The 14,737-nt window shown below is 35.2% G+C and overlaps 3 protein-coding genes across 3 annotated transcripts in view; all 3 read right to left on the reverse strand.

The window, feature by feature from the left end:
* The window catches only part of LOC134857191 (tectonic-3-like), a 409,016-nt gene that overhangs the window by 261,624 nt on the left and 132,655 nt on the right, over positions 1-14,737 (reverse strand). The gene's annotated exons all lie outside the window — the stretch shown is intronic.
* Positions 4,240-9,941, reverse strand: LOC134854250 (uncharacterized). Its single transcript, XM_063870431.1, has 3 exons — positions 9,644-9,941; positions 7,337-7,518; positions 4,240-4,818 (listed from the first exon to the last, which is right to left on the reverse strand). Exons 1-3 carry the CDS (start codon positions 9,917-9,919, stop codon positions 4,263-4,265), a joined length of 1,014 nt encoding a protein of 337 aa, XP_063726501.1. The 5' UTR covers positions 9,920-9,941; the 3' UTR covers positions 4,240-4,262.
* The window catches only part of LOC134857194 (adenosine 5'-monophosphoramidase HINT1-like), a 136,784-nt gene continuing 132,648 nt past the window's right edge, over positions 10,602-14,737 (reverse strand). Inside the window, exons 2-4 of the mRNA XM_063873572.1 lie at positions 12,389-12,549; positions 11,764-11,946; positions 10,602-11,251 (exon numbers count right to left, since the gene is read on the reverse strand). Coding sequence (XP_063729642.1) covers positions 11,091-11,251; positions 11,764-11,946; positions 12,389-12,428 — 384 coding nt within the window. The 5' untranslated portion in view covers positions 12,429-12,549 and the 3' untranslated portion in view covers positions 10,602-11,090. The remainder of the gene's footprint in view (positions 11,252-11,763; positions 11,947-12,388; positions 12,550-14,737) is intronic.

Below are 14,737 nucleotides of genomic sequence, written 5' to 3' on the forward strand. Positions count from 1 at the left end.
ATGAAAAATGAATCTTTGATTATAGCAAGGAACTAGTTGGAAAAAATTAAATGGACGAAAATTATAGGAAACTGAAAAACTACTAAATTTTTTGAGTTTCTTGAAAAAATAAGTAGTCTCAAAGCTTTTTGACTTTCCAGAGTCTGTTATGATAAAACTGGTCGTAATTGAGAAAAATGTACATATGAGGTACTAATTTATTCCACAGGAAAACCAAAATTCAAATCCGTTTACGACCAAAACCATTGAATCGAATATTTTGCGCGTTGGGTGATATAATTTATATTAAGCGAATGGCTATGGATTAAATTTTGAAAAAAGTTTAAAATAAAACCTCCAAATTATTAATTCGACATGAACATTTTCGAAGACTCTTTTTCCTAGAGTAACCACACAACTTCAATAGGCGTAGCTTCAATTCGTTCTTAAAAAAAATAAAAGAAATTGAAAAACAATGTGATCTGATTGAATCAACTAGAACTTGTATCAATAAGAAACAGCAGTCTAAACTATTCGATTCGATGTTTTTTTGGTTTCATTTATCTTAAATGTAACTTTGACGGCATTTTTAAATGTCTGAAAAAAAATATTCGAAACTGAAACAAATCTTGTGCATGGAAGTGAATGAAACTCAAGGATGTACCGAGAGCTGTTCGAATTGACTCAATTATTGACTTTCATTTAAAACTTATCAGAAAAATTAATATATGCCAACACGCGAGGCTAAGTGATATTGATAGCTGCATCTTGTACTGCTAGGCGAGAGGAGACAGCGCATCAATGTTTGATTTTATCAAAAATGTTTTGTATGCATTAAGGATATCATCGATAGTGTAGACAAAAATATTACTATTTTTTAGAAAATGATCTTTCTATTTCTGATAGTTTCTCATTAACTGATTAAGTCATATCATCTTCATAGTAAATTCTAATCTCAGAAAATAACAACCAAAACTTCAACTGCTTGAAGTGAAAACGATTTGAAATTTCAAAACAAGCCACAATGAGACGCCACCAGTACAAACGCAATATTAGCATCAAATCGCTCGCCTCAATTGATTTGGATTTAATTGATCCTGACTAATTTACTGCTATGAATATTTAAAAATGCAGCGAAATTTTCAAACTATCATACTGTTTTGAGAATTGACGGCAGATGACTAACTTTCTGTTCCGACTACTAAAAGCTGAAATTATTTTGTCTTCGGGTGTGTTTTAGTTTCATTATTAGTTTTTTTCTTCGCAAAAATGGGTACCAAAAACAATAATCAGAATAGGTCGAGTGATTTATCCCACCACTTGCGATACAAAATAAAAAATCAAAAATTAAAAAATGGTAAGTTTTACGAAAAAGTGAAAAAAATTAACGAATTTTATTGAAAAATCATAGGCCAGAAACCTTTTTTTGAAAAATTGATTGCAATTGTTATAGCAATCAATGATCTAAAACATAGGAAGGACGTGGGCTGTACAAACTTCATTCATAGACAAAACAAGTTTGGTCAAGAAATGGCCGGGCAACCTGAATCACCTTAAGAAACAATTGGCTATAAAAATCAGCAGGAATTTTTGCTAACAACTAAGATCAAAAAAAAAGAAAACAATTGAGAAAGAAACAATAAAATGAATGCTAAAACTTAAGAGAATTTCACCAAAAAAACTTGCAGAAAATCTATAAAAAAATTCTGAAAACTCATAAACAGAACCCAATTACATCAAACTTATTGAAATGAACTTGATAAGCAACGTTAAGAGAACTGGGTTAAAAAAACTCAGCCAGTGAAACCACACTTATGAACCTCGTGAGACACTTGCCACATATCTTTTTTGAGAAAATAGTGTTGTGCAAAACAATGTTCGAAATTTAAGTTTTTTGAAAAAATTTTGACTCATAAAAAATACGCTCTGCCATGAATTTGAATCCATTTCAAACAAAACTGCTCAAATCTAAACATACCGACACATTAAAACTAAATTTATTTCCACAAAAACTCTAACAGAAATTTTTAGCGTAAGCAAAAAGCAGAAAACCATGAATTATAATCACCCGCTTTGGAACCAAAAAAGTACTGAAAAAATTTACCAAAAGATTACATAAAACACCCGGCCAGTAAGCCGTTAAATAAAGGACGAAATCATTAAGCCGACAGAAAAACCAATTATATCTGAACATGTCGCGCTATCCAGAGAAGAGCACAAAAATTATGTTTCCCTAGCAAAGACTCAAAATTAAGTCTTTTAGACGATAAAATATAAGCCTAAATCAATTGGGCAGAATGAAGTTTATCAGCAAAAAAAAAGAAAATTTACGAAGTCAAGGGTATAAAATACAAACAGCAGAAGTATATTAAAACGCTGAAAGCAACTAGAATGTAAATTGCGTAAGTAAAAAAATTAACTCCAGGATCTCATAATTTTTAAAATTTCAACATGTGAGTTACTAATGATCATAAGTAATGTTCGATCGAATAAACAAAGCCAACAGAAAACTAGTTGGAAAAAAATTAACAAAATAAAAGATCCAGGAAGCCGAAAACAAATATTTTTTTAATTTGAACTTCTTCCCGAAAAAATCTAGACTCAAAGCTTTTTCATTTTCAATGTACGTTATGATAAAACTGACCATAATTGATCAATTAAAAAGTCAAATCGCAATTCGTTCATTAAATTACAAATACCTTAATTCTAAAAAACAGTACAAGCAGGATCATTTCATTAGAACTGGAAAAAAGTCTATTTATATCTAAGCTGCATTCTAAACAATTCAAGTTGATTATTATTTTTTTGGGTTTCGTTTATTATTTAATGGTAATAATTTTGACAGAATTAATTTTATCAGCCAGATCTTGTAATGCTAGGCGCGATGAGAGAGCGCAATTCAGTGCATTTTACTTATAAGGTTATGTATGTAATAGGTTATCACCTATAGTGTAGGCGGAATTAGCATAGTATTTTGAGATTTTGGTCATTCTATTTCTGATAATTATTCACTGAAACTAGTTTCATTAACTGAGTAAATCCATACTCTTCATGCTAAAGTCTAATTTGAGAAATTTACGGAATCGTCTTCGACTGCTTGAAGTAACAACGGTTTGTTCTCGAAAGAAACCACAATGTCACATGGCCAGCGCAAATGAAAAACTTGCATCAAATAGCTTACCTCGATTCATTTGGATTTGATCGATTCTGACTAACTCACTTCTAACGCGTTGTTTGTGCGCAGTTTTTGTTTTCAAATGCTCTTAATTTTTGCAGAACTGACCACAGGTGATTATCTTCATGTTCCCACCACTGAACTTTGTCTTCGCGTATTTTACTTTTTATTATAACTATTTTTCCATGCAAAATCAAGTACAACAAAAAATCATCAGAATTTTTTGAAGCCCTTTAATTGCAATTTCAAAAACATCAGAAAAATTTTCAAACTAATTTCTCAGTGTTGAGATAAACGTTTTGAAGTTTTTGCAAACTGTAACTTTGATCGAGTAAAACGACCGAGTAAGTTTTATAATAGAAAAGTTTTTTAAGCCGTAAAGAACATCGTTTCACTTGAAGCAAACGAATTTAGTGCTTTCTTGTCTAGCGCTTCAATCTGCAAAAAATATATGGAATTGTTTTTGTTGTTATTCAATTTTGCTCAGCTTACTAACCTTCTAAGGTTATTTCTGAGCCCATCATTACAAAATGAACGAAGACGCCTAATTATTTAAAGACATCACTTTGAGCTGTTAAAAACGGTTCAGTAAAGGGTGGATTTAGGAGGGGGTGGACGCCCCCCCCCCCCTCAGGGATTCTAACCCCTGACGACCCAAAGGGTTACCCCTTTGTACTATTTTGAGATATCCATATTTGGTGACGGTCCCCAAAAATTTTCTAAGGGTGCCAATATATACTAAAAACGCAATTTTTTGGTCAAAATTTTCCAAAAAGTGCCTAAAAACGCTGTTTTTGGCCTCTTTTTCAAAATTTTGCCTGCGGCCTAGAAAGTTTGACCAAAACAGGGTCTGTCTAATGCTTTGGAACAGCTCGGAAAATCAATTTGGTCGACCTCAAAAAAAGGGCAGACAAAGTTTTCGAAAACTTTTTGAAAATCCGCCCCCCCCCCCCTCGAGAAAATCCTATGTCCGCCCCTGGGTTCAGTGATCCAGTCAGACCAATTTTTACATGAAAAAATTATGCTCTATTTGATGACGATTGCAAATCACAATCCTAAAAATATTCTGCCAGCTCAAAAACCTCCAACCAAAAAAAAAGTAAATTGTTCAAACGTTTGAATCGTTATTATCATCATTTAAGTCAGCCTGTATTGAGTCCATGTCCGACAAATCTTCTCCAAAAATATCTCCCAGTTCTCCTGCAACTCTTTCATCCTCCAAAACATCAGCTTCCTGCTCGAATTCAACAGCAGCCCCCCTAGCAAAGGAAGCCTTCTCAAAAAAACCTTTGGTCAGAGACGGTGACCTGGATTCATTCAACAATCGCACATTCTCTCTGTCAAATGCTACCCCTTTATGCACAGTTCCCTCGTTGTCTAAGGCGAAGTTGAAGTCACACGCAGTTGAATTGAGAGCCAATGAGATCATCTCGTCAATGTTCTCCTCTGTCACAATATTCGCAAGTCTCTCGCTTTTGACGTGAATGAGTTGCGAGATGTAGTTCTCTTTCTCCATCAGTTGTTTCCATCTACGCACTTTCTCAGATCGAGAGCTGAGCTCCGATTGGATGAATTTGTCTCGTTCCGTTTTTAATTCTGAATTCCACTCTTCGTTTAAATTCTCAGCTGAACTCCCAAACCAGTTCTCTTTAGCATCGGATGCACTAAAACATAAATCCACGAATTAACGAGTAGTCGACCTTCATAATTCGCAAACCTGTGCACGTAATTCGCAAAGAAGCAATTCGCAAACCTGTGCACGTAGCTGAATTCTTCAGCACACTGTATTCATATTCATCAAAAAGAGCTAATTGCTGCGCAAGTAGAACAGAATAATCTGACCACAATGACTTAATTGAAAAAACTAAAAGGGAATGAATTTTAAAAAGTCAAAAAAATTCATATATGCTTGGGGTGGTTTTTAACTATCCTTGGGGTTCCAAAAATAGCCCATGTGGGGGATCGAACCCAGGATCTTCGTAAGCCCCGCGGGGCGCGCACACCATTATACTAACCTGACGCTACAGTCCCTCCGAAACAAGGCTAACTAAATCGCTAGTTTACTACGTGATTTATTCAGTGGCAAATTATATCACAATACTACAGTTTAGATAGCCTCGTTTCGGATCGACCGTAGCGTCAGGTTAGTAAAGTGGTCTTGTTTCCAATTCGCTGCAATAGCAAAAAACATAGCCAATCGAAGCTTGTAAAAAAGTATTCAACGCAAGTAAACAAAATAAAACTGACTTTCTTGAAAAAATCTCAACTTTGCTGAAAAAATCTCAAAAAACACTGACTTAGTTGAAAAAATCTCAAATCAACTTTCAAAGAAAAAAGAAGAAGCTCTTTCGTCTCTTTGAATTTCTAGAACGATTTATGTTCGAGCTTTTTTGATAACACTAACCCAACTCGAAAAAACTGGATCAAAAATTAAAGTCCCTTTTCGAAAGTAGAAATCGTTCGTTTTTTCGCGCCATTTCCACATTCGTATTTGGAGAGTGCTATTTACGTCACTTTTAGCAGATGAATTTCAATTGAACTCAAAAAGTGCATATATATGCATCAATATGTATGAATACACATCTGAAGCTATTAGAGACTTTTATGCACATTTTAAGACCTATATAAGAGTCTACGTTAATTACTCTTAATACAGGTCCAAGAATGATATTAGGGTCAAAGAAAAAGAAGAAGTATGAAACATGAGCCGCGCAATATTTCTGAAGATTTTCTCCCTAAAAACTAGCGAGAACATGAAAAAAGCAGCTTTATAAGCACAATAAGAAAAAGTATAAGCCACGAATTAGCAAAATTCGGCTAAGTCTGAGATTCTAACCAGTGACCTTGAGGTTAAGAGTCACACATACTAACCACTCAACCAGGGAAGCTCATTAGTACATAGAAGATTAAACACAAAAAAGCAGAGAACAAATGCTATGCAATTTCGAATGCTACAAGGAAACTTCCAAATGTGTGAACTCTTTTATTTGCGAGTTAGGTTAGAAAAAAAAGAAGGTTCGTAATAACACACTAAGCTGACGCTTGTGTAATTATAATGTTGTATAAAGCAAATCGTTTTTCTGTTCATATGATTCGCAATGCTGCATGAGCAAAAGTATAGCACTAATGGTGGTATAGCAAAAAATATACAGGTCCTAAAATCCAGTGTTGACTTAAATTAACCGTAAACATCGAACAACAATGAAAACTTTACACGCGTTTTCTCAAAATACGTTGAGATTAGACAGAAAGAGAACAGAGCAAAAATTACTTAGAAAGTCATCAGAATTAATATAGCGCAATTTTTTCCCGACATTCTTAACTAAAACGTTACCCTAAAAACAGGTCATTTTGGCTTCTTAGTCAATGAAGAATTAAGCTAAAACTACGAAATTAATTGATGAGAAAATATATCAAAAGAAGCCTCTTATACACCAACAAAGTTTTAGAATTTTTACTATATACAAATTAAAATATTTGGCTAAAAACAAATTTCAAACGTTTTACGCAAACTTTTGAAAGCTTTACCCTTCGAAGCTTTCCCTTTGAAAGTTTTTTGGGCTGTGTAAGAGGCTTCTAGTGATTTAACTTTCTTATTAAATAACTTGGCAGTTTTAACGTAACTCTTGAGTCTAATCCTAACCCAAAAACGCGTTTGAACTTCAAAATTTTGTTCGTTTTGTCCGGATAATTTAAATCCGCACTGTAGACAGTTAATCAGAAACGAGAAAAGAAAATATTTCGAACCTCGGTTTTCTTATCTCGAGTCTGATTGGCTTAAGACGAGTCTACTTTATGACCTGTGTACTTTTTGACCGCACTCCAGTACTACTATTGGCAACAAAGATATGAAAAAAGTGGCCTTGTAGTACCCCAATAGGACTCTCCGAGGATCAAAATAACATCCTCCTCTCCAGATAAACCAAGCTAAGATCTTCCACCCCAGCCTCAAATTCGGATTAATTTTGCTGAGCGCTGAATGTAAAACACTCGAATCTGATTGGCTGAAAACTCCCACTTTGAACCAAGCTAACATCTTACTCCCCAAAGAAGTTTGGAGGAGGATGTTAATTTGGTCCCACTCGGTTGGGTGAAAAACACGAGTCACTTTCCATAGGACCCTATCTACAATTTAGGGACCCAACTATCATTCTTGCAGCATTATGCGTTCAATGCTTATACCTTGTTGTGGCTTGTTGTGATGTGGCGTTGTGTGTCCCAACCTCCTGCTGAATGCTCTGTATGCACTGGAGGTAGTCTGTCTTGTACTTGGAGTAGTTGTCCCAGTACTCCTTAGTCTCCTCCTCTCCAAACAGTTCGCAGTGCTCGTCTCTCTCCAGCCACTCACTCGCATTCTGCAGCGCCTAGAAATCAGCCCACGTCACATCAGTTAATACCATTTATCCGCGAGGGAAAGGCCCAACATACGAGATGTATTCACGGACAATCGCTGTATTAGCTAGATCTTAACACACGCGCACTCACTATCTTTATAAGTATCTTCTAGAGCTATCTTTACACTATCTTCTAGAGCCCTAGAAATGGAATTAATACAACTTTTGAATTCGGTATCTACGTTTGTTAAAAAGTTTTTTATGCGCTAAATTCTCGAAATGGTTTTGTGAAGCTTTTGGGATTCTAATCCAATTGCTTAGATGCAGAGAAAAAGAGTTCATTGCCGGTTGAGAATGCAATGAGTAAAAATTTGCTGCAAACTGGAGAGCATAACCAACTGACATCGCCAATTAATTTTTGTCAATGTTTTGATGTTAAAACTTTTTGACAAAAATCTCCGAAAAAACGGGAAAATCTCCGAAAAACGGTATGAATTTCAAAGGTTTTTTATTAATCCAAAACTAATTTCCCACAAAATAACAGGGCGTAGCTGCTTAGGCAATGAGAAAAATCCTACTACATATTTTTTTCGAATAATCCTTTTATCTCTGTTTGACATGGTAGTTTTCGAGAAGTTTTCAAAAACAAACTAAAATTTGTAACTTACCTAGGCCAAATTTATATTTCTACTGAAATTAGGGCGTAGCAGTTTATACTGGGGCAATTCTCAGAACAAGTTCTTTTGATTGACCATTCAAGCTCCGATTTGTCACAGTAGTTTTCGAGAAAAGGATAATAATTCAAAAAATTGTTCTAAACTCCCCACACTACTGGAAAATCCAGGCACACAGGGGTGTAGCCAGTCTCTCCATTGGCACCACTTTTTCAAAAATCGGTAGAGAATTCCAATAAAAACTAAAATTTTGCAAATAGGAACTAGCCACCAATAAACAGATACAAAAATATGATGCTATGGAGCAAAAGTTAACCAGATATAAAAATGCAAAGGTGCCACCAAATAATCAGCACCTTTATTTGTTACTTAGGTTGAAAAAAGTGGATACTGTATTATGGCAAAACGCTCCGATTGTGTAAAGACAGAATTTTATCTTGAATAGAGTGCAAGTTAACACAGATAAGAAGTTGCACTTCGCAAACACAGAAAATAACTTTAATTCGAATTTCAAAGAAAAAATATATGGCCGTAAAGCTAAAACTGATAAACTAACTCAATTCGAGAAAACTGGAGCGTTAGATAAAATTTCTATTCCATTTGAAAATCTAAAATTTAAAATCCACGTTCGAAACTAGAAATCAATCACGTTTTTTCGCGCCATTTTGTCTTTTGTAACCGGAGAGCAAATTTTTCCTACCTTTTAGCAAATGAATATTTGAATTGAACTCAAAAAGTCCACATATACCTAAGTGAATTCATAAATGCATTAATAAGCATGAATTCATTTCTGCAGTTATTGGTATTTTAAGTTTTTTTCCTGAAAAAAAAACAAAAAAAACACCAAGACCTATATAAGAGTCTTCACTACGATCACCGACTCTTAATAATAAACATTTTTAATGCGCTTAAAAAAGCTTAAAACACAAGCTATTAAATTGCCAAGAAGAATTTAAGCTGCAGAAAGAACTTGATTTGGATAAAAATGAGCTCCTGTAATTGCGACTTAGGTTGGAAGCTCCGGATTTGATTAATCTTTGTTGGACTTCGAAAAAAAAGCAGCAAAATTTTCTGAAACGAGGAGGTAAGAAAGTTGCGGACCAAAAAAGGGTAGAGTGCATGTTATTGTACAATTGTCGCTGACCAGATTTTTCAAGACAGCTCATTAAATCAATTAAATCGATTGCTAGCATTAGTTCAAAATTAACACAGAGGCGAGAACACGGCAAAAAGCAGCTCTATAAAGAGCAATAATAAAAATTATAAATAAACCTCGAATTAGTAAAAATTTGGCTACCTCTGAAATTTCGAACCTGCAACCTAGAGATTAAAAGTCTCATACGCTAATCACTCAGCCACGGAATCTTAATATGCACCCAAAACTAGCCACAAATCACTTTTATTTGCGAGTTAGGTTAGAAAAAAAGAAGGTTCGTAATAACACACTAAGTGTAAATGGGATCCCATCCCTCTTCACTCACCTGTTCTTTAAACTGATCAGTGTACTTATAAAGCGGATCGGGTTCCTTTCGTTCCAGTTTTTTCGGAGTGTCTCTGATCAAAACTGGAGTCTTGCGTTTCCAATTGCGCCAATTGTCACCAAAGTACCTTATCGAGTACCTTCGATCTATGTCGGTTGGCGTCGTGGTCGACACAGGCGAGGCGGGCGCGGATTTTGAGCTAGCTGAGCGGATGATGCCACCAGCGGCTGCACATACTTTGCAGCATCCGAGGATTTTAGGAGTCTGCAGCTGCATACAGATTGGGATAATCTAACAATGCAATCTGAAAACATAACAAATTGATTCGTAATACATTTACACTTGTGATTGACGTTTTAGCTCGTTGCATAACTACTAGTACGATACATCAAAGAATTACAAATGAGTACTTTAAGCTATGTTATCTAGGAATTTCGATGTATCGGAACCCCTCAAATACCATAAACATAGCCAACATACAGTTGGAAAAGTGTTAATGAATTTCAGAAAACCAAAAAAAGACGACTACCTTTTATCGAAGCATTTTCAAAAATAAAAACGGATTTAAACTCTTTGAATTTCAATAATATTTATGAAAAAAAAATCCTTTGATAGGATTGACCCATTCAATATGAGAACCTCCTGGCTGAAATTGAACCCATTACTTTGTCGTCAAGCATGGACGTTTCCTCCACACTAAAAAGCCAAATTGTTACCTCGAACTTGAAATAATATCTACGAAAGCTGATCAAATAACTCAAGCAATTTTGTTAACACGGAAACTGTAAATATTCCGATTCGATAACGCTTATCAATCAAAATCAAACCTTAAACGGCTAAAAAAAAATTCGACTAATTCCAGAAAAAAAATCAACACGATCTATATAAGTGACTCATTCTGCTCATTGATAGGATGATTATGTGTTTTCATTCAGTAAAGTTTGGTATTCAGATCCGATCACAACCCAAATACTGAACTAGTTAATGACAAGACACAAAATATATACTCAAATGCTATAAAAACTGCAGCTGCAGATTCACTTTCAAACATTTCACCAGGCATTAATCAAACCACTTCAGCTTCATTGAAGAATCACGCCAATCATAGATAGATGCATTACTCGTTATCTGATGCAGCGTCACAGAGACGTAAGAATTTTACAAACAGATAAGTTTCGTCAGTTTTTCTTTTAACAGCTTACCAATTTTCTTCGCCTCTATAAAGGGCCTTGAATCTTGTTAACTATTTCCCTCCCTATTGCATCCGAGATTCGAAACAAAGATCAGGTACCAAAAACAAATAACTGCTTAACCAGTTTTTAAAGGGGCTTGAAGGTGCCATAGGAAAGTGAATAGTTAACAATATGCAGGACAGTCTTCGGAAGTTTCTTCGGCGTCTTTCTTTCTTTCTTTCGTCCGTACATTTGTTCATTCCTCTCTTTCTTGACTATCCGGGAGGCCAGGAGAGTTGTCTGCCTCCTAGGACGTGTATGTGCATGTGGAACACACTCTGTGCTCCATTCTTACCATCATTCACAACTAATCTGTATCCACTCTCGTCCAATCCCTTCTCGGCCGCCACTTTCTTAGCAGTCAGCATCAGGTGGCCTAGACACACGTTTTTGATGGTTACGTAGCAGTATTTGGACAACCGTGTATTCAGACACTGTATTAACCGATCAGAATCGAGACAAGGAAGATATGAAAATTCATTTCTTTCTTGTCTCCACTCTGATTGGTTATACAGTGTCTGAATACGCGGTTGTCTTAATACAGACCGCACTCCGTTTTTCATGATATGTAAGCGACGAAAGAGATAATTTTAATAGAATAGATTTCATATTGGTTATCTCTTTCGTCGCTTACATATCATGAAAAACGGAGTGCGGTCTGTATTAAGATTTGAAATAAAAAACTCAATTTTAATAGAATAGATTTCATATTGGTTGAGTTTTTTATTTCAAATCTGTTTGGTCGTTCAACATAATTGTTTTAGTGAAATTCAGTTTATTTTCGTCAAATTTTTTTAGTCGTTCACTAAAAACGTGTGATAGTGAAATGAAGTTTAATTAAACTAAGTGTAGAATTTGACATAATTTGAAATCGATCTGAGCGGCAACCTAGTAGACTCTGGTCTTGGTCCTGGGCTGAGCTGATTCCACTGATGGGTTTCTTGGGGATGACTAGGAAGTGTACTGGTGCTTGGGCGCTGATGTCATTGAAGGCCAGACACTCCTCATCTTCGTACAGTATCTCAGCCGGGATCTCCTTGCGGATTATCTTGCCGAAGATGGTGTCACCACCTGCAACAAAAAGATCCACAACAACTACTAGATACTTTTGGCAAGAAAATGAACGTCTTACATTATTGGAGTTACTATAAACGCAAACCACTATAGGCCATACAAACCGAATAACGCGAACAGACATCTTTTAGTCTGTAACATAAACAACCTTTCGGTTTAAATTTAGTTTTTAGAACTAAGCATTGTTTCATCGGAAAAAAAAACGGTTTTTTTTTCAATCGTATCAATCTCCTCCTAATGGAATTGTTTTTTTTTTAAAGTTCTGTACAAAAAAAACACGACAAATCGTTCACATTTCTTCATCAATATTTTGGAGGACAAAATGTTTCAGCAAGTATGCTTTTTTGCCAATCCTAGGAGCAATGTTTCACCTAGGAGCAATCTACGGATGTACTTATCTCATTTGTGCCAAAGTGAGTTCAAAGTTCAAATTCGTTACCCTTTTGAGCAGTTTGCGCTTTCTGAACTTCGTCGCTCATTCTTCGCACCTGAACGCCAGCTGAAAACACTGCAGAAGGGTGGTTGAACGCAGAAGAAAAAGAAAAGAAAGAGTCGGCCGAAAGTCTACTTCTGCTCACACTGTTTGGAAAGGCACACACTAATCTAAAACAATCACTATTCAAACCAGAGTAGCCTATTCCTGCGCAAGTAGCACAGAAGGTTCGGTATTTTTGAAAACAATTCGTTTCGTTTATTTACCCCGTCGCCTGGTTCTCAACTAATGGCAGGGCCCTACTTCCTTATGGGGTCGGTGTCATCCGTACGGCGCATATGCAACGTAATTAAATCAAATGTTGCACTTAAACGCGCGAATTGTCTTGGCAAAAAGGGCACTGATAGTTCAACACAATGGAACACGTTGATATTCTTGTGCATCAAAAACACTTAAGCAAAAACACTGAATAATAAAAAAACTTTAACAGATAGTTGGAAAATCAAAGAATTTTTGTTCCGCCTTTCAAAGAAAAAGAGGATATATATACTCGTGGTGTTTTTTTATTCAGACCACTTTTACAAAACTCTGGTCCCTTGGGGGATCAATCTCTTGATCTGCATGTGGCCAACCAAGTGTGCACATCACTGTAGTAATAGTAACCTTCCATGAGTAGGGCTAAAACTGCTTGTGTTATTAACGTTCCAAATTGAATTGAGGCAGCTAATTGGTTTAAGTATCTCCATGCACGACTCAAATTGCAACACTTTATTTTTGATATTATCAGCCTAAAATTCATAGTTTTGCCAATATTTAATTTAACAAATTAACCGAGACCAATTAAAGGGCAGTCGGTACAATCAGGGCTTTGCTCTGATACGAGCAGGGTATTTTTATTAAACAGTTTCAGCTTTTGCATTTAAAAAAAAGATATAGCCTTAGAGCTATTCGAAACTCCAGAACAATTTATAATTGAAACGTTTTTGATAAACTAACCCAACTAGAAAAAGTTCAATAGATTTGCAAATTTTTTCATTCCTCTAGAAAGTTTTAACATTAAAATAAGCTTTCGAAACAATTTGTTTTTCGCGCCATTTCCACTTTCGTATTGTACAGCATAATTTGACTCATCTTTAGCAAAAAAAAACACAAAAACCCAGAAGATTAAACAAAATAACAATTCATTTCATTAACTTTTGTCGTCAGTCAATTATTCAGACATCTCTGGGCTTTTCTAAAAGTCATAAGCTTAAAAAAAACTCTCGGCTTGCCACGAAAAACATCAATTTCGCAAATGGATGAGCCTTTCATAAATTTCAAAGATGTACTTTTGAAACCTACTATTTCAATTTTTCTACCTCATTTATTTTTGAAATCATTCTATGGTACGTTCCCTTAGTAACAAAGAGGCGGGAAAAATCTTCGCGCCACTTGCCATACAAAAACATAAGCCAGAAGTAAAAAGCAAAAAAATTCACTGTAAAAACAGAGAAATTTCTCAACTTTCAGAAAAAAATCAGGATATTAAAAAATTAGTTATGATTCATGAAAGCTCACTTGAAAACTCATACCAAGCGAATGAAACATTTGTGAAAAAAGGAGGAAAATCGGAACTCGCAAAATTATTATTTTCCCAGAAAATTGCTTGTACTGGCATATTCATATTTTTTCTTCCAATTATTGCAATCAGGAAGAATCAAAATTTGAAAACTCGTAAATGCCCTATTTACTGCTTTCTTTTGAAAAAAAAGACAAAATGTAAAACATGGAGAAAAGCTTCGGAAAATTGTCAGCAAGAAAAGTACAACAACTAAAAAAAAACATCAAAAACATTTCAGCAAATTTCTAGGAACGCATTTACTTAACCGGAAGACATTGAAAAGATTTTCAATTATCGTAAAAATGTTAAATTCATAATAGGCAAAACCCTCGCAGTGGCACTTAAGTCGTCAAAAAATAAGTGGACAAACATAATTCTAAAGATTTGAGGTGAGGCAAAAACTTTCCGCTTAAAAAAGTACGTCCAGGTCGGATTCGAACCAAGGATCTTTGTCTAACCGCGAATGTGCGTTACCTCTACGCCACATGCTCGGATTAACATCTTGATATTTATTTTTTATGAATCAAATTATTTTATTGAACTAGTTAACCTCCTGAAAAAATATACATTCCGATTTGATAACGCTAGCTTTTCGCGAACTTAAACGGTTGTTTTACCCATATATCTGCTGTGAGTTATTTGTACGTTGAGTTACCCATAATTATGCAGGTTTAGCGGTAATTTGTAAGTTGATAGTTATGATTATCTCACTCACTTTTAGATATAGTAATTGCAGGATCGAAAGGAGGAACATC

Source organism: Symsagittifera roscoffensis, chromosome 1, assembly GCF_963678635.1.
Source record: "Symsagittifera roscoffensis chromosome 1, txSymRosc1.1, whole genome shotgun sequence".
NCBI lineage: Eukaryota > Metazoa > Xenacoelomorpha > Acoela > Convolutidae > Symsagittifera > Symsagittifera roscoffensis.